This window comes from Nelusetta ayraudi, unplaced genomic scaffold, assembly GCF_046127955.1.
Source record: "Nelusetta ayraudi isolate G7.1 ecotype Tasmania unplaced genomic scaffold, CSIRO-AGI_Nayr_v1 ptg000004l, whole genome shotgun sequence".
NCBI lineage: Eukaryota > Metazoa > Chordata > Actinopteri > Tetraodontiformes > Monacanthidae > Nelusetta > Nelusetta ayraudi.
Window position 1 is genome coordinate 2,233,598 of NW_027466054.1, and position 26,651 is coordinate 2,260,248.

At 42.8% G+C, this 26,651-nt stretch overlaps 1 protein-coding gene across 2 annotated transcripts in view; it reads right to left on the reverse strand.

Annotated features, from left to right (window-relative positions):
• Positions 1-4,150: 4,150 nt before the first annotated feature.
• Positions 4,151-26,651, reverse strand: part of palm3 (paralemmin 3) — a 30,726-nt gene continuing 8,225 nt past the window's right edge. Inside the window, exons 2-8 of one of the 2 annotated variants that reach the window (XM_076043402.1) lie at positions 14,573-14,625; positions 13,204-13,284; positions 11,667-11,794; positions 11,211-11,283; positions 10,192-10,222; positions 6,553-6,603; positions 4,151-5,936 (exon numbers count right to left, since the gene is read on the reverse strand). In XM_076043402.1, the coding sequence (XP_075899517.1) occupies positions 5,014-5,936; positions 6,553-6,603; positions 10,192-10,222; positions 11,211-11,283; positions 11,667-11,794; positions 13,204-13,284; positions 14,573-14,617 (1,332 nt within the window). In that variant the 5' untranslated portion in view covers positions 14,618-14,625 and the 3' untranslated portion in view covers positions 4,151-5,013. Of the gene's footprint in view, positions 5,937-6,552; positions 6,607-10,191; positions 10,223-11,210; positions 11,284-11,666; positions 11,795-13,203; positions 13,285-14,572; positions 14,626-26,651 lie in introns of both variants that reach the window. The other variant, XM_076043394.1, reaches the window with a different exon arrangement.

Consider the following 26,651-nt stretch of genomic DNA (forward strand, 5'->3'; position numbering starts at 1 on the left):
AATGCAACATACTTTAACCGATTAGACACATTAGCGATATAATTTATGTACAAAATAAGTTTGATTTTGTTTGGTCCTCTGACCAAGTAAATACACAGTAAAGACCAAGTAAGTAAATTAATGAATGAATGACCCCGGGGGTGTCATGACCCTAGGGTCATTAATATTTTTCAGTGTTTTGAAATCAGAGATTTATGAACCCACTTTAAAAACCCAGGGATCTTGACCAAGGAAACTCATTCACCCTCACGCTGTGACTGCAAATGTACTCCTGTGACAGACAACACATTTGAGCAACATGTTTTACGCTGCCTCTGCCTTTGCTGTGCTGAGCTTGGTGTCAGGATTTTCTCAATGTCCTCCTGATCCTTGTCAAGGAGTGGTTAAGCCAGCGAGACAGCAGGACCTCCCGCCTTTGGACGGCCAGTGGATTGCAGTTTCATTATCCCTGAAGAATAACAAATCAAGGCAGGCTGTTCACAGAAGTGACAGCTTTACTTTGCATTACAAAAATGCAACCTTTCTCACAACCAAGCGTCAAGGTACGCGTTGCATCTACCAACCCTACAACGCCCCACTGAGAGGAGTTTATTTCAACGACACCTTGAAATCAAGAGACTATCCAGAGAAGTTTACCAAATTCACCGGGACCATCTTCAGCAGCTCCTGCACTGACTGCCTAATGATGAGCTTCGACATAGTGTCACCTACTTACAGCGTCCAGACCGTGACCTTGTACAGCAGGGGGAGAGAGGTGGAGCAGGAACAGCTGCTAGAGTTCATCACATTGGTGTCTGAAATTACCCAGACCTCTTTTGTTGGACGCCGACGTGAAACTTTGTGAAGTGAATGGTTTTTACAACTGAAGCTGGAGCTGAAAATGGAGCCGGGAACAGAAAAGTGGAGAATCTTTTACTTTTCATAATCTGAGTAAATTTAATGGGATATTTGTGATAGTGCAAAAAAAGATTGAATGCTTCAAGAAAAGCTGAAACGATGAAATTCGTGAAATATATGCTTCATTTCATGAAAAAAAATACTCTACTCTACTACACTGTCAAATAAAAATAAATCCAAAGCAAAAGCACCATGTGCTAGTGGTCATTAAGAAAATGTGTTTGTACTTGCGTACACAGTTGCCATAGAGAGAAAGTGATTTCCACAATTCTTCCAGTTGTAATTGTTACACTGTGTTTAATGTGATACTGCAAAAAAGCTGATGGAGCGTCATCATTTTGGCGAAACCTTGACATACCACCACTGAACTGTTTTATTAGAACTGAAGTTGATCAAAAGGCTTCAGTTTAAAAGGTAGGGAAAAATATGGCAAATTTATTTCACAGTCATCCAATGACCAGGTCAAAAACACATCTCAATGTTTATCTGGTGCTACAATTGGCCATGTTGTTACAAGCAACAGCTGAAAAGAGAGACAAACACCAATGAATGAATGTATTTCAGAAAGAGAATCATTCTACCAACTTGTCTCACACACTCTCAACCCTGATGGCTCCATCTCCACATACTCCTGCATAAGCAAGGCTGATTTCTCAGCCCTATTGTAGAGAAGCTACATTACTATAAAGATAGATAATTAAACAAAATTGAGAGAGTTTATGAGGATACATTTTGGATGTTTTTATTGGCAGTAATTATATTGGAAACTGCATATTGATTACATTAAAAAGAAAAGATCAAAGTTGTATAAAGCTAATAAAATTCTTCATACAAATTTGACACAAACGTTTTATTTTTTCATACTGCTACACTTATTGTGTGGAAGTCTGGGGGAAAACATACAAAACAATCACCAACCCAGTTTATCTGCTTCAGGATAGAGCAATCAAACTCTTTAATAGTGCCGATTGTTGGGAACCTACAAACAACTTGAACTTTACATGAACTTTAATGATTTCCAAATATCACTGTCAATGACTAAGTTATATAATGATCTATTCCCACAATGTATGAAGTTGTTTAAAAAAAGACAAAGTCTGTACATACAGAGTGGAAACTGTGTGTTCTCAAAGGTGGAGAGCAGAACTAACAACAAGCAGAGGTGTCTTTCAGTTTAAGGTGTTGGTTTGTGGAACGCTATGAGTAAAGAATGTTGTACATAGCAAATGTTTTTTTTTTTTTTGTAAAGAATTGAAGAATAGGCAGCCCACAGGCAGCCCTGTGGGAAGACCGCCTAAAAGAAGCTTTTTTCGAGAGTATGTGGGGCTGGGCATGTTGGGAAGTAATGGATAACGTGTAACGCCCAGTAGTGGCTGGCCAACAGAGGGCGATAGGGGGCCACTCCACATTGCATATTTGTTTTTATTTCCATTTTAAAAAAAATGAACGCCACATACACTTGACTTTCTGTTCCGGCTTTTGTTCAGATAGTCATACGGGGATGAGATTATCCTAGTGGTAGTGTGTCTGCTGAAAGATTTGGGGTCCCAGGTATAATGCCCTGCCAGGTCATGCCAACAATGCACCCTCAAGAGGGCGCTCCTTGAGTGTCCCCAAGTCGGCAAGAACTGCAAGGGTTGTATTTGGAAGGGCATGTGACATCTTTGGCATGGTCAGAGACGACTGAACTGAAGTGCCCTGTGAAGATAAAGAGGTCATGTGCGGGCTCTAACTGTGTAAAATAAAGAAGCTTCTCATGGGAAGTGTAGCTGTACTGGTAGTGAAAATATGAACAATGAAACAAATGAGATAAGGAAATAAGTTTCTTGCAAGACAGTGAAGCTCTATTGAAGTTCATGATGGTATCCTTGGCTGCAAAACCTCCTTCACAAGCATGGAGAGCTATGACATCATGTCTAGACTTTCACAACACCTCCATGAAAGTGGAGTGGGAGACAGAACTATGCGGCTCTCTGCTTTGGTTTCTCTTAAGATTAAAAATTGATACAAAGTGTGTTTTATAAATGAGGCTTCAGTTTGACAATCATCCGTCTCATGAGGATAGGTACTTCCAGCTCATGTAATAAACTGACCATACACAATGACACCTCCCAGCTTGGTAGTTATTATTTTCCCCACACGACTTTGAACCTTCTGTTGCACCTTAAGAGGAATGCCATTCTGCAGAATGCACAATCTCACTGAAAGTTCCGTGTGAGTGCACGAGTCGATGACTTCAGGCAGTTGGTCTTTTTCTTTTTTTTTAAGCTAATGAGTGCATTCCCTTCAATCTGAAACAAACAAACACTCCTTCCTTAGGAGGGATTCAGATCCTTTGGTTGACTTCTTCCCTTTGAGGAAATGCTTATCACAATTCCAGACTTTTTAGTGCTCATCTGTCTTAAAACATCAGTCTCCTCTCCCACTCCTCAGCAGCTGCCCAACTACAGTTATACATAAGGAGAAGCAACTGACTCCCCCGCCGCAATTCCAGAAGAAACTTTCTATTGCATTAAATTTAGTATACATTTAAAAACATTTACTTTTGAATATACATTTAATAACTTGAATAGATTCATATAATAAATAGTCAATCAGACACATTATAGACATTGATGAGACCTGGTTAGAATGGGTTTGCACTTTCGTGTATGATTTATTTTCTGTAGTAATCTCTACCTGCTGGCCCCTCCCATTTATTTTTAAAGATATCAAACCTGAGTTGCACTAAATTTGGAAATAAATAGTCGACTAATGTCCTCTGTCTTTGTGCCTATCAAGTTTAAGCAAGTTAGAGCCAAACCAGACATGACTTGATCATTTGTAAGGGGTTTAGTTTGATTTTAACTGGCTTTGAACAATAAATAAAAATTAGGCAGGCATGGAGAGAGGTCCTTCACTGACAGTGTTCCCCTTGGAAACACGTCATGGTAGCAAAGTTCTGCCAATCCACCATGTTTAGCCAATGTTTGCATATCTGGCTAGTTCATTCGACACACTTGCTTGTGGCATTGGACATTTTTATTAGGGCTGTCAAAGAATTTATCTTTTAAATCAAGACTAATCTCTGACGATTCATAGTTAAATTCGATTCATTGCGTTTTGATTTAATGTTTAAAATCATGTTAATTTGCACTTCTACAGTTTTTATGTCCATATTAATGTTAAGCAATTTTTATACAAGTGTCTTAATTGGGAAGCAAATAGTTAAACATTGCACTGCTTGTTGCTTGAAAACCAAACAAATTCACAGTTTCTGGGAACAGAAGTATCACAAATGCCAGTTTAATCATGAATTCATTTGTTAATCATTTCAAAGCTGAAAGAAAAAATATCACGTGTCTTATAAAGTATGTACATAAATGTTAATAGCGTCAATTGGAGCAGTTGAAGTTCATCTGGTAAAATACAAATTCATCCCTTTTTGCTTACTGATAAATACACCAATTTATCATTTTAAAAGATATATCGTCCTAACCTGTTCACAGAGAAAACAAGCTCTCTAATAAAATAAAACAAATCAATAAAATAATGCAACATTAAATTTCTTAAATTAAAATAAATGCTCTCAGAACCTTTACGGGTTTTTGGACTATTCCAGTTAAAACAAAATGTTAAGATAAAGACAATTAATAAATTGATATGTAGATATCGCGGTTTGAAAATTAAGGCCTCTATGTTGCTTGACAGCATCTAATTCATGACTCAATATAAGTTCAATGCTGGTGACTTGAGGAGTAGAAAAAACAAAAACAAAATGGGAATGAAACAAACAGCATGGCCCATATTTTGTTTCACAATGCATGATAAGTAATTAACAATGGAGCTTGTCAAGGCACTTGGGACCTGAGAAGTCCAGTCCACATCACCCTCGACTTCACGCTCCGGGACGTTCACTTCCTTTTGGAAAATCCAAACTTTGAAAGGGGAGGAGTGAAGTCTCAGGACGCATGAATGAATCATCAAGGGCTGAATGTGGCAAGAGGAATGTAGTGTGGCTGGTGGGCAAACATGGGTGAGGATGAAGAGATACGGGAAGGAGTGTGCAGCAGGCGAGCGGTGAGGGGTTGCTGGCTGACCGAGGAGAGACAAGAAGTGAACGCGAGGGTGGAGCCCTCACATGACAGAGCAGCATTGGCAGGTTTTGTGCTTGGGAGCCTGGGTGTCCTCCCCTTGGCCTGCCCTGGGGGCGCTTTGCGCCTCTGGGCTGCAGGTCACGTTGACTGCCGCCTCTGCCTCCGAGCAGATGTCGGGGGCCGTGGTCTGCGACAGAAGGGGCTCCTGCTCCTCTGGCTGGTGCTGCTGGGGTTCAGCCAAGGACACGTCCTGAAAATGGCCTGGCGCTGCGACGGGGTCTTGGGCTTTCACGACAGCCTCAGATCCCTCTGGCAGCACCTCAGCTGCAGCGGCCTCGAGCGGGAGCTCAGGTTTCAGAGTGGACTCACCGTAGACGGGCAGCGAGCTCAAGGCGGCGTCCTCTGCGCTGCCGGGCGGGGGCTGCATCTGCAGAGAAGTGGGATCGGACGCCTTGTCCGGACCATCTGTGCTCGTGTCAGTGAAATCTTGCAGGTCCGTCTCTACAGTGTGTTGCGTTGCATCAGCGTCGTCACCTTGTGTGGACAATTCTGTAACTTTGCCTGTTCTTATTTCCTCCATCATGGCGACATCTCGGCCTCCTTCCGGATTTGACATCGCGGCTCTCTCTGACTGCTGATCTGTAAGTGCCACGAGATCCTCGTGCACATCGTTCCCTTCGTCAGTGACGATCACTCGTTCGGCTCTGATCACCAGAGTCCCCTCTACCTCCTCATCCTGGCAAATGCCCACATTTGAAATTGGAGCGTGCTCGTCTTCTGAAACGGGGACATCGGGCCTGTCTTCCGACTTCATGTCTGTATGCTCAGAGGAAAGCACAGGGCTGTTGGTGGAGGACTGAGTGCCCTCTTCTGAAACATCTCCTTCTCCTCCCCCATTTGTTAGAAGGGTGGCAGCGTCATCCGCTACTAGGCTTAGGTCCATCTTCAACTTATCTTCAGTTGCTTTTAAATAGGAGATACCAATAGTAGTTGAGAAAAAGATGAACGGACAGTGCATTAGAACAGCTACAGCTTTTATGATTTTAAATGAAGATGGATAAATGTGCCGTCAACATGACGCAATGTCATCAACAATGAAAATGAGATAATGAGACACACTGTTGCTGTGATTACAGGAAGGCCAGTAATGAATATCTTAGTACTTAAATGGGTTATGTGTGTGTCATGCAAATAAAAGGTACAGAAATCAAAAGGCGTCACAGAGAAAAGATATTAACTTCTGTTCAAATAGAAACACGGGTGGCCATTTTTAATTAACGAGCCAGAAACACATACGAATACATGGAAACCAAGTACAGTTTGGAACTAAAACTCACCAATTACTCTTCCTTTATGACATCTGACATGTTAACAACCCTTCTTGTCCTCTAGAAATAACTATTATTTAACTATTTGTCTGAATATACAAAATTCTATGGTTAGACATATTGGGAAGTAAAGGTCCTGTATGTCAGAAAATAAAATGTTAGCTGGGTCATAACAGTCATTTCAGGTGGGCATGCAAACCCTTTCACTGTACTGTACAGCTGGTCGGACATGTGAATCAACTTTGACTCACCTGATTCCCCTGCAATATCTCCTCCATTGGGCACAATGCCGTTAAGGTCTTCTTCTGAGGACCAAACAAAAGTGTTTTTCAGCCAAAAACAGTATTAAAAAAAAAAATTCTAGTAGTAATTTTAGTAGTAGTACATTGATCCCAAGAGGGATCTTCCCCAGGTGTCCAAATGGAATTTGGTTCCAACTTCCACCATTAGGCGCTCTCCAAAGAGTTGGTCATCCCAAACCCCCACTGCATCTATCCCTCTCTCTGCTGTTGTGTCCTTGGGTAGGACACATTGTGTATGAATTGTAAAGTGAGAGATTTGGGTGCCTTGAAAAGAGCAATATAAATTCAGCTAAAATTCACTGCAGATTACAATTGGAGAGGACCACCACAGTGGCTTAGCACATTGCCTGAATTGCCAGACAAGTACCATGGCCTCAGGTCTGAAAGGGGAAAAATTCATCTCTGCCGCCAACCCTAATGCAAGCAACAAAAAACAAAACAAGAGGCTTCTTTTGAATCTGGGACTAAACAATCGGCTCAATTCTATTCCCCAGCATCCACAGAATCAGTAAACTTTTCAGAGGAGGCTGACTGGAGCAACTGAAATGTAAAACTCTGGTTCCCCTTGTTAATAATGAAAACTGTCAGCCCAGATTGCCACTCTGCACTTACAGCCCCAGACCTCCACAACACTGCAAAAATGCGAAGAGTCTAGTCCACCTCATAGACTTCTGGAGAAGATATTAAAGGCCTAGTGTGCAATATTTGGCTTTTTCTGTATCGTAAAAGTGTAACATACTGCCCATAAATACATCAATAAAAGTATAGAATTGCAGTAGAATAAAAGCAATTTGGTTTTCCTACAATTAGAACAGTTCTCATAAATATAAGAATATCCATAGAGCAAGACGCATTTTGTATATAGGGTGAACACTCGTGTCCCTAAATAAACCAACGAAGAAGAAGGTGGACGAGGTATCCAGGTTTGGCTGGAAGGCAGCCAAGGCAAGCTCAGGAGTGGGATGGTGAGTGAAAGTGCGCTGCAATCTAATATCTAACCACTTGATGTCGCTGTTTCTTCTTCCAAATCTCCAAATTTTACACACTTGACCTTAAACAACGCTTCCTTCCAGTCGATCTCCTCCAATGAGAACGTGTTGGTTTCATAAACACCTCAAAGGTGGTCCTCCCACCTTCTTTTTGTTGTTATTTACTTAACAGGTGCCCTTGACTGCTGATGACCCTGATGTTTGCCTTTCTAGAACGATCAACAGTTGCCAGAATGTCATTGATTGATCCTTAGGAATCTAATCTAAAATCACTTTGCCATTGGCTTTTGCCCTTTTGAAGACCCAGGCTGTGCCTTGTACCTCCCAGCTATTTTCCACCTTCCTTCATGTCTGGTGTCCCCCAGTAGGACCATCGTAACCAGCACCACGATCAATGACCTAAGCCAGGACCAGTGGTTACTGAAGCGACGTTGGAATTCCAACACAGTGGCGCTCAGCCAATGACTGGCGAGTATCTTCAACCTCGAACAAAGCGTCTGCGGCGCATTCACAGCGGTGTTGTGGCTCCGCAGCAGAACGCGGTCATTAAAGTCAGCGTGCAAGTTCACACCAGGCCTGGTGCGGGCGCGTAAGAGGCGTGACACCGCACCGCTCTGGTAAAGAACGCAGCCGTTTATTTTTTTTCACACTTCATGCATTGCGACTGCATCAATCGCAGTATGTAGAATGGTTCAGGCAGGAAGTCAGTGACTCGAAAACGCAGTATATACGGTTGATTTTAATTATAATATAGAATGTGCTGGATTTTGCTTTTATATGTGCTGGATTTTACTGCGAAACGTCAACGTGACGTATCAGCTTCAACACTGTTCAGCTCAGCTGTCAAATAATAAAGCAGATTTCACTTTAAAGGGCACCTATGATGCTTTTCCACTTTTCTGAGCTTTAAAAACTGTTACAATGTTGAACTCTATCGTCAAACGATCTCGATATCGTCAAATAATGACGTTCATGTGTTTGGACGTGAGCCCTGCAAATTGTTGGGCATGGTTCTAAACACTCTGTTCACAGAGATTTTTTCAACACTGGGCACGTAATGACGTAATTGTGTGCCGGATCTCCTTTCATGGCCAAGCTCCGGCACCCTCTTGGACTGGTTCCGCCATCCCCCGCTCTGCCCCGGAAGTGATTCCGCAATGCGCTGCTCCAAGAAAATGTTTTTTTTTCGGTGTCAGGGAAATTAAAAAATATAAAATAAAAAATACCGAGCGACTACCGAAGCACCAAGGACCACAACCGTCGGAGTGGAACGGACAGAGAAAATGTTGGAGGTTTGTTCAGCCTAATGCGCATGCGATGGAACACCGGTCTGGTCGGCAACGGGAGTGAGACGAGCTCGACTCGGCCCCCTGGTGGACGACGAGAGAATAGTCCGCCACGGCAATATTTGAAAACATGTATGAGGACTGTGAGTGTATTGTGACCTCAAGCAACATTAGTTTTAAGACTACTTGCAACATACAACCGCTGAATCGTGTTGATGAACTGTTAGCCACCACCGCTAACTCCGTGCTCTGCTTGTTATGTGTGTTGTGTTCGCTGGCAGCCAAACTGAAGAGGCAGCGATTTTGACTCGCAAGTTTCACTCCTTATAGCGATGTTCACGCTGCCAGCATGGTAACATGGGTTGTATAGAGCTCTTCCTGCTTTGTGCTCGGTGTGGACTTAAGTTGTGCACATATTCTTGTCTAATAATAAACAACTCTATGACTGAAGTGATCGTTTTAGCGTCCATATTTTCTCTGCTCGGACAGTGTTTTGATACAAGTCAACAGTATGAAACCAAATCATTCTAAGCCCTATTAAAATGTCTCGCAAAAACACAAAACAAAAACACGGTCAGTACACAAAGTAAAATATATTTCCGGGGACACGGAAGGCACAAAAAACATCCAGGGACCTTCGGTCCGCCTTGCGGCCGTAACTCGCTGGGTCCCTATGAAGCTGGATTAGCCACTAAACAGTTGCTAAAGAGTGAAGCCTTCACGACGGTAAGTGTTTAAATTGTGCCTGTTTCATAAAGTTTGCCGTTTCCTTTTCACTCCCGCACCGGCAAACTGAGGAAGTGAGGCTCAGCGGCGACGAAGAGTGTGACCCCGGGCGGGGGCGTGTACTGGCAAGGCTGGGGGTGGAGCGAAGTGCAACAGAGCGTTTTCCGGGACGCAGTAAATACGAGGAAACGAGCCGCGAGATACGCAAATCTAAAAAGCTTTCAGCGTGGAAAATCGTGCGTTGCTGCTCTGGAGGGGCCAGATATCAAATACATACCGAAAATTAGTATAATAGGTGACCTTTAAATCTGAAACTATGATGAACAAAATTCATGTATACTTTAAATACCTGCATTTTGTATGATACCAGCAGTTCGGTTTATGATTATTTTTCTTTTTTACACACACTGTTACTGTTGTTTTCTTTAAAAAAAACACGCAAAAAACTACCTGGGTTGTCGCACGATCTTGCACATTCTCAGAATTTTAAAAATTCCACCAAAGTAAACATAGAATTGTATTAAAATAAATTTTTTTAGTAATGTGATTTTTTGAAATGTACAATGTAATTATACTAAGACACGTACCTGCATTGGCCTCTGCAACAGTCACCGCCTCCTGTTGAGTTAGATGGAAAATACATTTAGTCTGACTGGAATGGTGTGTTGTTTGTTTGATGTTGTCCGAACCTCTGGTGTATTTAAACAGGAACATAAAAAAACCAAATAAAATGCAAATGCCGATAGATCAAACAGCTCTGTTGGAAAAAGAGAACCCAGAAGACTGAAATTACATATCTTCCTCCAGGATGCTGCCTCAAATACTTATTATTGTACAGTAAACACAGATGTAAGAACATTCAGTACTGGACCAGATTGTGTCCACTTGTATGGAGAATAGATGGAGACTAAGGCAGATTAGAACTGGTAAAAAGGGGCCATGACATTCTGCCTGGTCACAAGAGGGAGTGCTTGAGCTGTACCTCCACTTGAACTGGGAGAAGTGGATCCCTCTTCACAAATGATTAAAGCATGGGAGCTCCAAAAAACTACGACTACAAACCAATGACTCACAACTTTAACTGTGTTGTGCCATGGGCTGCCCACTTAAAAAAAGGCAGCAGGCAGGAATTATTGAACCACTGAAGTGTTTTATACCCAGAAGATTCCAGAGATTTCACATTTTTATTGAATTAAGAGGTTAAAACCAGATTATTTGATTTATACTTAGTGGGAAAATAAGTATAAATCAAACTATTGAAAGATCTTAGAGTAGACAGTAGAGGTAAGACTTCTCTTGCGGTAGACTGTGAAGTATATTCGGGTTTGGCTTCAGGTGACACTATTTTGGAGTGGACTGTTTATATATTAGAGATGCCCACATTCAGAAAGTTCCGGCTTTTGAATAAGCGGTGCTACATCAAAGGTACATTAAAAGCAGAGGCTCATTATTAATGGCATGAAGCCACCAACAGACACTGGATATTGATCGAGCTTGTTCAACACATTCCAACTCCCTTTGTGACCACGTCGAGCAACTGTGTGAGAGTGTGAGTTTGTGTGTGTGCGTGTTTGTGTGTCTGCAGCCCTCTGATGAAGTTCCTCACCGTTTGGCCATTCTCCAACTGTACCTTCAGCTTCTCTTCCTCCTCGGCGAAGTGTTCATGTTCTGCCTGCAGCCTGAGACAGAGACAAAAATGAAGACAATCAAATCTGGATCACATCTTTGCTATTATAACATTCTAGCATAGCAAGCTTATAAAGCTTTGGATTGCTTGATTTTTGGAAACTAAGGCATTGTCTGTTTTTTCAAAGGTCAATCAAGAGATGGCGATACTGTCTACTTTATTAAAGTTTTGTCTTCTCAGCAGTCTTCCGCTGAACTTCTGAAATTGATGATCTTTGCCAGAGCGAAGAAATTGTGTTACTAACTGCTAACCTGATATGTAAAAAAAAAAATCACACACACACACACACACACACACACACACACACACACACACACACACACACACACACACACACACACACACACACACACACACACACACACACAACTGTACTTGTCAATGTGCTTTTCTATTTCCTGGGCTTTGGAGCCCCACAGAGGGGAGTGGGGGCTCTGGGAAACTTGGGAGGTTGGGGACTGGAGGGGCCCCTCCATCAGCCACTGGTCCCTCAGAGACTTCCTCTAGAATAAAATAGAGGAGGAAGATGAGCAAAAACGTGCAGGAATAACATCGCTGTCACTGTATAACACTCCACAGTAAAATTGCTGTAAAAAAAATAAAGAAAAATAAATAAAGAAAATGCCATCTGATCTTTTTCATGGATAATCACAAGCAGACATCTGCCAAGACGTTTACAACAATAATAATAATGATGATAATAATAATAATAATGATAATGATGTTAATTACAAAACGGGTCGTCTTACTTGCACATGAGGACAATTAACACAGTCGACTAAGTATGACAGTCACGGCGCAATATACTGACCTGAGTTCAAGTGCTTGTTTCAGCGAGCATCTGCTCAGCTGACGTGCCCTTGAGCCAGACGCTAAACACTTGCCAACTTTAGGGAGTAATGTTTTTAGCTGACCCTGACAGGCGGGAAAAAAACATTTGGCAAATCTAATCTCGCACATTGACCCAAATGTGTGTGATTTCTTTTTTGGAGAGCTTTGCACAATAAAATTAAAACCCTCCAGAACTTTCTCATTGTGTTCCGCTGGCTCATATGAAATAATGGCCATGTTAAAAAGCTTCTGAAAAAGCTTCTGCATCTTTTCTATGGGCGAATGCTGTCAATACCTGGCAGCCTCTCTCTGGTAGCTACACTCAGAGAATGCTCTCTGTGTTTCCTCCTGCAGCGCAGAACAAGCTCCTCTCTATTCCTCTGGCTGCGCTCGCAGACTGCTCGATGAAGTGCTTTCCCAATGTTTATACGCTGTGTGTAAACCGCCGTCGTCCCTTTATCGCATCTGAGGTGGGCGTCACTTTCTCAATGAACGCACCAGAAGAAGTTATGAACAATATTTACTGAGTGAAAGAAAATACTGAAACATTACCAACTTATCCTTTCAATAATAAGTAAGCAACTAAAACGCAGAGTGAAAAGGTGCATGTGCAGTGCGTTTGATGACCACATACCGCTTTGCACGATAACACACGTGCATACTTGCATGCAGGAAAACAGACAAGTTGCGCAATTTTCCCCACAATTCAAGGAATGTGGCCCCGGGCTGTGCAACAAAGTGAAGTAGGAAGTGGGAGCGCCAGTGTGGGAATGACGGGAAAACAATAGAGCAGCGCCAACATAAACACTGACATAAAATCTGATTCCAGCAAAAGGAAGACCTGCCTCTGACCTTGCGACAAGGGTGAATAAAACGAAACATAGCAAAAGAAAGAAAAAAAACAAAAGTGGCAGAACCAGTGTTGCTGAGGGTTAGCGAGGTTGCTTTTTGATGCTATCTGCGCAACAAGTCAGAATGGGTCTGCAGAGGCTTCCTGCTTGGGTCCAAACAACGCACGCCTGTGTTACGTGAACGCGAGCGTGAATGAAACGAGACGTCCTCTGCTGCGTGCGCGTCAGACCTTGAGCTGCTGCAGTCGCAGCTTCTCATCCTCCATCTCCCGTCGGACTCGGTCCTGCTCCTCCTGCAGCCGACGCTTCTCCTGGCAGACGAGGAAGAAGAGGAGGAGGATGAGGAGGAGAAAGAGGAAAGCATGAATAGAATACAAAAGAATAGATGTGCTTTACTGATCCCAAAATGGGAAACTATGCTGTTGCAGCAATAAAAACAATACAAAAAAAAACAAACAACCTGTACAGGTATTACAAAAATATTCAAGTCAATCTATATGAAACAAACCAACAAGAGCAGATATGCAAAAGACAAGTGAATTGTGCATGAGGCAGCGAGTGAACGCTAACATATTGATGGTTTGGTTGGTGGAGAAGGGCGAGGACGAGGAGGATGTAGATAGATGATCACTGCCATTACCGCGGCGATAACATAAGCATATGTTATTCACTGCAGGACGGATGGCAAACTCAGACGAGCAGACTCATAAACAAGCGGAGATAAATTAATAAGAGGAAACAAAGAAAGAGGGGGAGGGGGGAACGGTGAATTAAACATCAAGGAGAAAGAGCAAAACACCTGGTCAACCATCTGCCGCCGTGACAGTGGTGCCACAGACGTCAGTCTTTACCCCCACAGACGCCTGTGCAGCTTTCCTCACTGCAAGCTGATGTTGTGTTTGTGCATTAAGCGGGGACGCCGGCGCCGAAGCCGCCGCCGCCGCCGCCGCTCTGCACATCGCGCATTCCATCAATTATTTAGAGGTACGGACAGCTCGGAGAGTTTAGTCTAATCAGCCACTGTCGCCGCGCAGGCACAAATGAAATTTAAGGTGCGGGCGAAAAAGGTGGCAGCGGAGCTTCGCCAACTCTTGGCCGAGAGCTGCGATGTGCAGCGTTCAAGACAGTTTCACTGCAGGACTCATAAAGTCGGAAAGCAAAGTCCAGTTTAGGAGCGCATTACAGCTGGATCTCCGTCATTTTGCAGTTTTATCGTCTCTTCCAGGAGGATGAATCTCTTTTCTTTGAGTTTGAGGTGGACTGTCTGGACCTCCATTAAGACGTTGTGCTGCAACAGTACGTTTGTGGCACAAAACATCATAATGTTGTCAAATGTGGCTCTTTCATCTCCAGGCTGTGCTCTCTTTCCAACACTCACCTCGACACAAGTGCAACCGCTATAAATATAAATATGAGTGGCCACATCTTTCTCACTGTGACAAGTCGCCGACTGCAGTTCCAGCCTCAAACTTTCGGAATTTGGAGCGCAACGCTTCTTTGGCGATTGTCCAGAACATATGTTTCTTATGTCAGCAGACGCATTTAGCTTTTCTCAAAAGAATGTACGCTGCGTGTGAGTGGTGCAGCGCCAGGACTCACAGCAATGGCCTCCAGTCGCTGTTTGTACTTGTCTGCCTCATCCATCTTGGTGCCTGTAAAACAAGACAGGGTGAAAAGTCAGAGATCACAGGTTAAACAGGCGCTGCGCAGCCAATTATTGCCTTCTCACTCCTGGTATTCCCAGTGCACAGCCAATCTACGGCGCTTAACACATTTCTCGACCACCAGTAAATACACCAGAATATAGAGACCCCTTAACTGAAATAACATTTTCAAAAATAGAAGTATTATTGTAGCTATTGTGATACATTTGAACTAAATCAATATGTTTCAACAAATGAATAACAAAAACATTTTTAATTTCAAACACGTGTTTTTATGACAGGGGGTTATTCATATGCTGGAGGTTATTCATATGCAGTTCACAGATAAAGGATTGTATATTTTTCCATGTATTCTCAGCAGATTCTATTCCAATCCAAAGTTTTTTCCCCTTTCGCCCATTTACAAGTTGATGCGTTACATAAACTCTTTCAGTCCCTCCTGCGACACACAGAGATGACTTTAGACTTTGCGAACGGCAACGTTTGCTCACAAAAGCAAAGCAGAATCTCCTGGAGCTTTTCAATGCCAACAACATTCCCATCCAGGGCCAGAAATACCTTCCCGGTGCCCCATCAATACCTCTGTATCAGCCGGAAGACGGCCCGAGGCAACCTCATAGTCTGGCGTGTGCATTTGTTTATCTGAACACCTACCATTAAATGGGGCCATGCCCGAGCTCCGGAGTTACATGAGAGGAAAGACAAGCATCACACAGAGCGCCCACCCACCTCACAGCATCCAGGCCATTAGTGACTTCCTTACTGCTACGAGCCATAACTGTGCTTCCAGGGAAAAGCTCACTTTAAGAAAGTAAAGCTAACTGTACTTAGCGGAGGAGCGCTACCTGCTCCAGCACGGTGTATGTTTTAGATACTGGTAGTGTGCAAGTTCCAGCAGCCAAGATTTTAAAAATGTGTATTTGTGATGTGAAAACACAATGAACTATGACAACAGTAAATTTAAAGGTCCAGTGTGCAATATTTGACTTGATTTATGATTTTTATTTTGGCAAAAAATGAGTATGATACCCATAAGTACATCAATAAAAGTGTATAATTGCAGTACAATAAAAGTCATTTGGTTTTCCTGCCTTTAGAATGGCTCTCATAGGTATACATAGGAATTTGCTCACACTTACCTGCCTTCTTGCACTGCCATATTTCTAAGGAAGTCTGGTGTGGACAACCCAGCCTGCCTGGCAGTGTGTTTCGTATTTAGGGTGATTGCTTGCATCTTCAAATAAACCAACAAAGAAAAAGGTGGACAAGGTATCCAGTTTAGGCTGCACAGGCCACTGTAGCTCAGTGGCAAGCTGGGGAGAGGGAGGGTGAACGAGAGACGCTGAAATCTAAAATGTAACCACTTGATGTCTGTGTTTCCTCTTCCAAATCTCCAAATTTTACAGACTTGACCTTTAACAACGCTTCCTCCCGGTCCTTCTCCTCCATTGGGAATGCGTTGGTTTCATAAACAACTCAAGTGTGGTCCTCCCTCCTTCTACCTACATCTTGTGTAACCACTTGATGTCACTATTTCTTCTTCAAAATCTCCAAATATTACACACTTAACCTTTGAAAAAGAAGATTAACCCACCTTATGCTTTGCAGTGTGCGTTTTCTCGATCTAGACACCAACAAGCAGCAGGGAACTAAGCGAGATTATGTCACTCAGTTCCCTGCTGTATATACATATACATATGTTTATTACAAATACACACAGTGTTTTCCAACAACAACTAAAGTGAAAACACTACAATCTAAATTGTAGGCTTCTGTACAAAGGCCTGGAAAACACCTCCACTTTCTGACAACTGATGGATTCATCACTACACCAAAAGCACAAACTCACCAGCACAGATCCAACACGGGCTTATCTGAGATATATATATGATGCTCTACTTCTGTAACAAGTGCTATACTGTCACAGCTGTTAGGGCTAATCGCCATCACAGGGCTTTGAAGCGTGAGACGTGCACGTACCAATGCCTGCCTGCCTGCGTGCATGCGCACGCGACAAAAACATGCTAAAGATGCAGAACTTGCAAAATCTTAGGCGAAAAAATGAATAACGCTCCCAGATCTGCGTGGAATCCACATGCAAATCAGCTTTGGCGCGGCAACTCTGAGCCATGTCGCCGATTTATTCCCGTACCCCGCTCGTCTGCTGAACACGCATTGACACACCCCATAATGAGTTGTCTGCTGAATGGCCAGAAGGCAGCACGGCAGTGGAGGAGCGCTATCTGCTCATACACAGTGCATGTTTTAGATACTGGTAGTGTGCGAGTTGCAGTAATCAAGATTTAAAATTTAGCATCTGTGATATGGAAACACAATAAAGGATGACAATAATAAGGTTTTTAACTGTGTCTCTGACTGTCTCTTAACTTATTGCACTACGGGAGCGAAGCCCAAACAAATTTCATTGTAGCCGCTTGTTGCGATGACAATAAAGAACATTTATTTATTGATGGATTTAAAAAATAAGAAAAAACCCACGATAGGCTTTCACAGCGTGCGTTAGAGGTTTTTTTTTTTTTAATCAAAATCTAGACACCAACGAGCAGCAAGGAACTGAGTGAGATATATGCATACATATATGTTAAATATACAGAGAGTAGATGAAATCTCGTTTTGGCAATGTTTTGAATGACTGGAGGTGCAGTGACAGCTTACAGTATGAGCCTCCGTGGGGAGCGCTCACTTGTGTGCCATCAGGCCTCCAGGAGAGCGCCGAGAATAGCAGCAGGAGATAAACAAGCAAACACAAACAGAGGCTTTGATGAGAAGGTATTGAAAAGCTCCCCATAGACACGCGCCGACTTCGATAATTAGACATTGTACGGGAGGGGGAGAGAGAGAGGGGCTCACAAAGTCAAAAAGTTGAGATGGGAGAAGACAGGATTGTCTCGGTGAGAGGGGGGGAGGTAAACAGAAGGGGGGTGGGGGGGGGGGTGGAGGTGGTTGTCCACAAAGGAAACCTGGCACAACCTGTGAATTCAGGAGACAAAAGGCTTGAAAAATATGAAAGAACGTCAGTACAAAAGGCAAAATCTGCTTTCTTCACATTAAACCTGTGTGTGATCATTGAAATCTAGGGTGCTTTGGTACCAAACCAAAGACTTCAAGATGATTTCCATTGAAGACAGCAGGCAAAGGTGGGTGTTTTTAGCCCGGAGCAATGTCAGGTAATAGAAAAAAAATTATACACACTCTCCAAAGAAGATTAAAAACCCCCCCAAAAAACAAAGTTGCTTTTTTAAGCAATACCGCCAAACCAAAAAGGGTGTCAGTGATATCTACACGTGACTAGTTAATACATAAAAGGCAGGTTGAGGCAGATTTTGTCTTTGCCCCTTTGACCGCGTTTCGCCATCAGTCTGGGTTACTTTCATAATACAACAAACATTAAATCACAACAGTGACAAAACGCCTACACATGTACACAACAAATTCTGAAATCTGAACGCCTCAGTCCAAGTCTATGGTGAGAAAATAGGGAAAAGACAGACAAAAAAATGAAGAAAAATAAAAGACTGCATGGCTAATAATCTCTACGCTTGGCTACGAGTGAGTTAAATATTTGCCCAACTTTTAATGGTAAACCTTCAGTCTTCCAAAGTGTTTGCTGGGCAAATCTTCGGCCCCATAATAAATTCAATTCTAGAAATGAGGGCATCCCTTCTTTCTTCCTGCCTCCAAGACGGTTTTGTCAGATGGATCAATAAACAACTTTCATGGTACTTTTTCGGATAGAGCAATTTCTTCTTATGACTCACGCAGTGTAAATATTCTGGGAGTAGAAGAAACTTGGATCTTTGTAATCTTAGAAAGTCTTGAATTTGACGACAATGCTATTAAACGCAGATTTAAGTGACCGTCTTTAGATTTACATTTCCAGTCCATTGGTGTAGTCCCCCATTTTAACTCAAGTGTATGGAGCCTTGCAGGAGCTCAATGAAACACTGTATAATTTTCAATAGAGTTAGATTTGCTCTCATATCGCTTGACATCATTCAAAGCTCTCAGAAATTCTACCCCACTCATCCTCATGTAATGCCAAATTTAGATCGTATCCCCAGCTCTTATTAATAGCTGAGATGGACCTATATTTAATCTTAGTAGCAGCACTGAACAGTATCACGATGCCGCATGACCTTGACCAAAAAAAACCCAATATTTGATCTTCCTTTGAGAGAGATGGAAACAAAGTTATTTTAAAATGAAGCACTGTTTAACAGTCCATGTCTGATTAGGATAAAAAAATATATATATATATGACTGGGATGACGGGGGAGACTGTCCGTCAAATTGATGGACAATGACAGGCCTCTGTTGGAAGAAAAGCTTTGGATCAGAATCAAAGGATGGATTCTTCTTTCAGTCCTGACATGCTGCAGGTGTCACTGAAATCATGGCATCATTATCAAAAAAGATATGGAAAATTAAACTAAAACTACCATATATTCTATGTGTATGATGTATTATGTATTTTGTCCTTTATCAGGAAATTATACCAAAAGAAGTGAAGGAAAAAGCCAATAGGATATGCCATTAATAAAAAAGAGAGAACATTTTATTGTAGCCCTAAATCTTTACACCTTAGCTGTGAATTTTCACACAACTCCTACAATAATCTTGTGGTTGGAAGCACAACAGCCCACACCTGCCGTGGCACCAAGCACATGCACATGTTCCGAGCTTTTTGCGTGTGTGTTAATGAAAATACGTTGAACACATCACAAACAGCACCTAGTTAAAGTCAACGTGGCAAACGGCCACGGACGCTGGTGGGCTGCGAGACTCTTCAATAACACAAACTGGTTTGGTTCGCCCTCAGCGCCTGCTGCAGGCCAACCCAGATGGCAGGGATGGCTGACTGCCTTGTTCCTTTATAAAGTGACAGGTTTTTGAATTTCAAAGCAATAAAGTGTGTCCTTCATCAGCACTAACCAGTGGAACAAGTTGTCTGTGTGGCTCTGACCTCCCCCACACTGCAGCGCCTCTCTGGCTGCCTCCACACATGAACTCATACTTATTCGCACAATGGACTTGGGAAGCTCAGTACTGTAATTTCTGCTACTTGCAGCCTCTATAACAACGCGGATGTTTTCTATCCTCATGCAGCAGGAATGAGACAGTCAGTCTGAAATGGAGAGACTGCATTACCCACTGTTGGTGCTGCCGGCCTTGGGCCGAAAAAGACGCTTTTCTTGACGCATTCAAAATAATTTGCAAGCAAATGTACGTAAAGTTTTGGTACTAACAATAATGTGTGTGAGTGTGTGTGTGTGTGTGTGTGTGTGTGTCCCACAACTGCAATGGTACACAGTCAGTCAGCTGATTTCTTCGCAAACATCTCTTGCAAAGAAATCAGCAACAAGTCTTGCAGCAAAAGGATGTTTACCTGTAGGTGTGTGTGTGTGTGTGTGTGTGTGTGTGTGTGTGATGGAGGCTCTGTGTGAACAGATGAAGGAGCAGCAAGGCTCCATGCAAATGTAAAAAGCATTATATTAAAAAAGACTAGAAAGACCATTAAACATCATTATCTATTGCTTGCAAATGTCTTTGTCTCTCTCTCTCTGAAACGCCGAACACACACACACACACACACACACACACACACACACACACACACACACACACACACACACACACACACACACACACACACACACACACACACACACACACACACACACACACACACACACACACACACACAGGCAAGAGGCCAGAGCTCCTTTTAATCAAACAAAAGATGAACAAACAATTTCAACATGCTGCTGCAATATCTCAATCACAAGAAAAGAAAGTCAACCATTTAAAATTTAGGGAAAAAAAATATCCTCATGCCAGAAGATTATCATTTCATCTTTAATAATAAAAAAAATCCCTGGACAAACTGTCAGAAGCAATCAGTAATCAGTGTGATGAGAACTGGCAGAGCTTTTCCTCTATTTCTTTTTAACATCTGTGGATATTAAGTCACTGCAAATGGTAGATACATTTTCTATTTTATGTAATAGTAAAAAAAAAAATCAGAAATAAGGAAGGAGCTTGCTTAAAACACAGCAGAGTGAGGGACAATGGACTAAGTACAGAAGAAGGTTACAGTTCTGGTTTTACATTTGGACACTGCAGGGCTCGACGTGAGCTGCGGTGGGTCGTGAACGCGGTCACTGGTGCTCTCAAGGGTTTCTGTTAAAAATACCCTGGCCGTGGGTTCACTGAGGAAAAGTAAGAAGAAGACACAATCGTTTCTCTTTGTTCCTCATCAGTAAGACAACCCATTGGATGCTGCTGTAGAATATTAATAATTTGAGAAAAGTCATTTTTTAATGATTGTCATTTTTTTCCTTCTCAGAGAAAATGTGTATTTGTAAGAAATGTGCTATTATAGGTCTTTATGTTATGATTTTTTTAAGTTATAAACTGCCATGCCTTGACTCAGACTTGCACTCGGTGTGCTTCTGACTGGACTGCACTTTTAGAAGTATATTGCATCATACATTTAATGGAAACTCATTAAGTCAGTGCGACTGCTCGAGCAAGAGGACATGCAGCACCGCATTCTTTCAGGCGGAATGAATTGCAGTGCACCAGCCCAAGTGAAACTCCCCTCTGTGAGAGATCGATTTAAGATGTAAGATTCCAGATGTTTAAACGGCACTGCAAAAGAAAATACCAGTGGTGAAATCGTGAAACAAAGTATTAGTTTGTTAGTCAGTGGCGCATGCTTTGAGTTTGCAGCCGGCGACGCCCACGGCCACGGATTAGCGCTTACGTTTGTCTAGACAAAAAAAAAAAGCTTCTGTCGTGACCCTGTTATCAGTGCAACATTGTCAGAGCATCGTACTGCGAAATTCCCAGAGTCCCACACCATGTGCTTGCATTTAATGGAGAGTTACAGAAAAATCTGCTGTAGAAATTTGGCAATTTCCAGTATCATGTCTGAGAAAAGGACCTTGTATAGTTTCAGAAGGATGCTTTTGAATTTGTGCGCCCCTTACTCATGCGACCAATGGATTATTTAGTAATCCCTGGAGCTTTAATTAAGATGCACATAATGTCAGGAAAGCCGTGCAGAAAGATCAAGGGGAGCGGGACTTGGCCGACTGAGCAAACACAGGCCACTGAACAATGTACACAAAGTGCACCGCATTGCCAAAACAGCTTCAGGTTTACGGAGTGCGGTGTATGGGGGGAAAGGGAAGTCATTAAAAGGCCATGCGGTGGGTTTTCTTGTGTTCTGTGCGATGAAGCAATGATGCTGCTGCTAAGACCGTTGGCCGCCGTGCTTCTGTGCACTTTGAAGTTTCTGCTCCATTTCTTGGAGAGGGTAGAGGGACGGCCGTGCGGGAGGAGAGCAGCACAAAGGCAGAAGAGAGGGGCGCAAGTGGAGGTTGTGTTGGAGGATCAGATCCCGCGCCCTCAAACTCCGACCATCTTCACCTGTGATACAGTTCAATTGTCCTTTATTTCAATAGAAGCTGATTGAGAACAATAGTGGAATTTACCATATAAGCTGCTAGACCAAAATACAAAACGAAACAACCGAGCGGTTCAGGCACTTTGGGTTTCTGCTCGGATTCTTTCACGTGGTCGGGTGCCGTGAGAAAAATACCCTGAGGTCACTGAACTGAAAATATCCACCCACCCACGATTGGGGAGAGGAAATGTTCGAACATCACCTTCCTCCAGACGATAAAAGAGAGCACATGAACTGGCGACGGCACTGATCTCTTGAACTGGTGCATCCTCTGCTGCCGTCACGCAGCATCACTCAGGAAGAGCACGAGTCGGAAGGCCAACTGACTGTAAAATGCATTCCTGGGCAGACTGTCAGCCAGGGGAAGGGAGCTTAAGGAGGCAATGGCTGGGGATGGCGGGGATGGGTGGAGGGGCTGTAAATCGCCTTCTCGACACCTATCGATTTCTGCTTGCTTTACGGACTCTGCGGCAGAAAACGCGTGATTGGATACGGGTTTCGCCGTTGATCCGCATGAGCGCAAAACACACATTGAGAGAATGTGCGTTTTGTACGTGCATGTGCTGAGTGTTTGCATGAAGGGGGTGTGGGAGTGGGACTCTAGCACGGGTGGAATTTGCAGAGCTGGGATAGTGCAGCTGCAGGGACAGAGCAGAGCCAAGTTCCTCTGACTGACAGTCAGTCCACGGGTGGGGGTATGAAAACACTGCATTCCACCGCTCTGTGTGTCAGTGTGTGTGCACGTGTGTGTGTGTGTGTGTGTGAGCTAAGAGCGCGCTACACTTCGAAAGCGTGCGGGAGATTATCAAAGTCAACAACGTACAACTCATTTGAAGTCATCGATCACGACTGAAACCCCACTGGAGCGCCGGCCCGACAGGGCAACCGAACCATCACCCGTGGGTGAGGCCAAGGCTCAAACAATGTGAGCACTTCAAAGAACCCAAAGGTGCTGTTCGTCAACCCCGGCCCACATTTACGTTGCGCGTTAACTCGGCGAGGTACGTGCGGTTAGCTTTCACAAGCGATCACGACGGCAGCGAGCATCAAAGGAGTCGCTGCGAGAGGATATCAAAAGACATCTTCCAACGGCTCCTCCCAGTGTTCATCATTTAGACTAAAGCAAGTTTAATGCACCGGCAATTTCCCTAAATTGTGCAGAGATGAAAGAAGAGCAACTCAGAGGGAACAAATCCTTTGCACTCATTTGTCTCTACATTAAGGGCCGAGGGGGAACTGCGCTTTACTGTCGTGCAGGTTGGTGAGTGCCGCTCTGTCGAAAGCTTCTTACAGCAAATCATGCACGTAGGAGTAAAAATTCAGAGCGACAGTATTTCAGCTTCTTAAAGTATACACATACACAGTCAGCCAAAATAATGTATACGCACTTCAGGAAAAGAAAAACTTGCACATACATTTAAACTATGTATTAAATGTAATTAGGCTCCAGCAGACCCCAGTGACCCTGAGCGCATGAAGAAGTGGGCAGCATTGAAAATGGATGAAATTTAATTCATTCGTATAAGTACTTCTATACATATAGATACCTTGATCAAAGTACGATAACACAGTGTATGAAGTTTTCTGAACAGATGGCATTAACCTCAACAAGCGTTGAGTTCATGAACCCAAGCAGTAGTTCGCTGTACACATAAATGTCTGGAAGCCAATGGTCACCACTTTGAGCACTTCTTGTAATTGTAGAGGTCAAAGGTGACGTGTTAATCTCCTGATGTCTGAATAAATTTGGTATTGAAATATTTACGTGCAAGTTTTTCTTTTTTCTGATGTGTGTATACATTATTTTTTCAGACTCCGTGCTTATCAGTGGAACCTGATGTTTTTAATGGTGTGTGTTTGTAAAAATGTTACTTTCTAACACTTGTTAACCGCCAGCTGCCAACAGCCAATTGTCAGCTGGCGAAGTTAAGTCATCCATTGCTCAAACAGGGTTAAATCAACATCGTTCCTTTGTAATGATTGACAGAAGGCACAGTGCCTTTGCAGGAAAAGTGCTCCGCCCACATTACCCTGAAGGTATAAAAAAAGCTTTTTCATGTGCCAATGCAGTAAAGACCACAAACATGCAAATATATATATATATATATATATATATATATATATATATATATATATATATATATATATATATACATATATATATATATATATATATACATATATATATATATATATATATATATATATAAAATGTATATTTTCCCTTTGTGAAATCTATTTTTGTCATGTCCAAAGTCCTGCCAAATTGGGTCAAGCCATCAGGGCTCGCCTGACAAAAAAGGTCAGAGCAAACCAGCCAAAAACCTTCCTGAACCGACCTGCGCCGGCAGTGCCTCATTATCCTCATCCAGCAGGTTTGTCACACGAATGCGCTGACATTCTCGGAGATGTCCAAACAGGGGCCGTTACCTCGCTTCTCAGACGTGAAATGTAGACGTGAAGAACATACTGGCGGCAGTCGCAGACAGCTTTGCAAATGCTTATCAGCGGCTAGATTTTGATCATAAGGCAAAAAGGCCGTCTTTGAAAAACTGAGGTGGGAGGATTTTGTTGGGTGTGAAATTCCCAACAAAATCCTCCCGCAGCCATTAAGGTGATCAATGGACCGAAAAGTGACAATTTGGAGAACCCGTTGTATAAACCTGCCAACCACTTGTCAACAGATCAGCATGGGGGCTACAGAGATTAATACGATCATCTGGAACACACATGAAAACACTTGGGATAATCTGTTAATTAATCTGAGGCAAAATGACTTTACTTTGTTAGACGTGCATGAATGCACGTTAGGCACCATCAGTCTTTGAAGAGTCATTTAAATCAGAAGAATTGATGAATTAAACAGTTTGCAAGGTTAGATGATGTATAGTGATTAGTATTTGGGGGCAGTTAAGTGTTGGAGTACTTGAATGAATTTTGGATGCAGGTCTCCAGTTAAAATATTTGGTTATGTGCTTTACTTATTATCATTTTCATTTTTAACTGCCAATTCCTGTGCCTAATGTCCAAAAGAGAAAAACTCAAATTTTCACAGTTGCCGTTTCTTCCAGACTTTTTGGCAGGCAGTCACGTGTTAGAAATTTATGCTTGCTATCACTGGCCGAGGCTGCCAAGTGACTGAGGTGATGATGTTTAAATGGCAGACTGGAAGCCCGTACTTCACAGAAGTAGGTTGGGTTTTTTTCTGTTTCTGTGAAAAGAACCCGTTTAAAAAGCATCTGCTATGACATTTATATTTACAGATATTTCCTGACTACGAAATGTAAATATTTACTTAATATATTTTCTAAATGTTAGTAAACTAGTGCACAACACTAGGTTGTATGGCTGCATGATGGTAGAAAAAACGTGACTGAAAAGTGGCCGCGTACGCCACTGTACAATAAAAAAAGATTTAAAGCGGTTTGGTTAATGAACACAAAATGCTTCCAGGCTTCTCACGTGATGTCATTCAAGTGTCCAGTAGATGTGGCAACCCAGTCTGTGTGAGTGTGAACAGTGACAGGCGGCATTCTTTAAAGCACGGTGCGCGCACAAGGCCAGCGGCTAACTGACACGCAACGCACGGCTCGTCGATGAAATCTTCAGTCTTTTTTCTCCTTGATGTGTAATGCGATTCCTATGTGCTTTCAAATAACGCTACCCAAGCAGCTCTCTGTCTCTCTTCCACTGAGGTGGGCAGACAGGTGAGACGAGACGTAGGTAGGTAATGAGGTGGTCATACGCCTTTTGTGCATGTTGTACTTCTGCTTCCTGCTGACTGGCCCAGATTAGCCTTGCAGTCAAGTTCATTGATGCCAATCTCATGTTCCCACCCGCCCAGCCTCTCACCTTACGACACAACAGTAAATAGCTGCCAGCGACACCCCTCAGCGAATCATCGCATGGCCTGAAGATAAAAAAATACATCAATCACCTAAATTGCAATTTTCAGCCAAACATCGCCATTCAAAAGAATTACCACGATGGGCATTCTCTTTAGCAGCAACATATGCGTACTCCATTGTTCGACAATGGCGGGCCGTCAGCACCAGCAAGAAGGTCTTCTCTGCTGGCCTAAACATACTTTGAAAAGTACATTTCCTATAAATATGATAGTAGAGTTATTCTCCATACTCTGTTCTTTTCACATCATATAACATCCACTTGGTTGCGATATATTACGGTAGAGTTTTATCCAATCATATTTCAGCTAACTTGTGTTGTCAGGTTCTATGAGGCCAGCAGAATCAACATAGCAGGCTCCTGTTCGCTCTAAGTGAACGGTTAATTGTGATAGCCAATCGGATCTCAAGTCTGCGATGCCAAGACCAGCTATCTGGTCGCACGTTAAACTTCACACATACGTGTCCTGTGATTGGATAAGAACCTGAGAACCTTACAGACTGAACTCAACCCGGAGATCCGGTTGCTGCCACTATGAAGCCACCACGGCTGAAGGAAGATTTAGCTGCTAAATCATCTGCAATTTGTAATATAAATAGCGTGGCGCATTGGCACA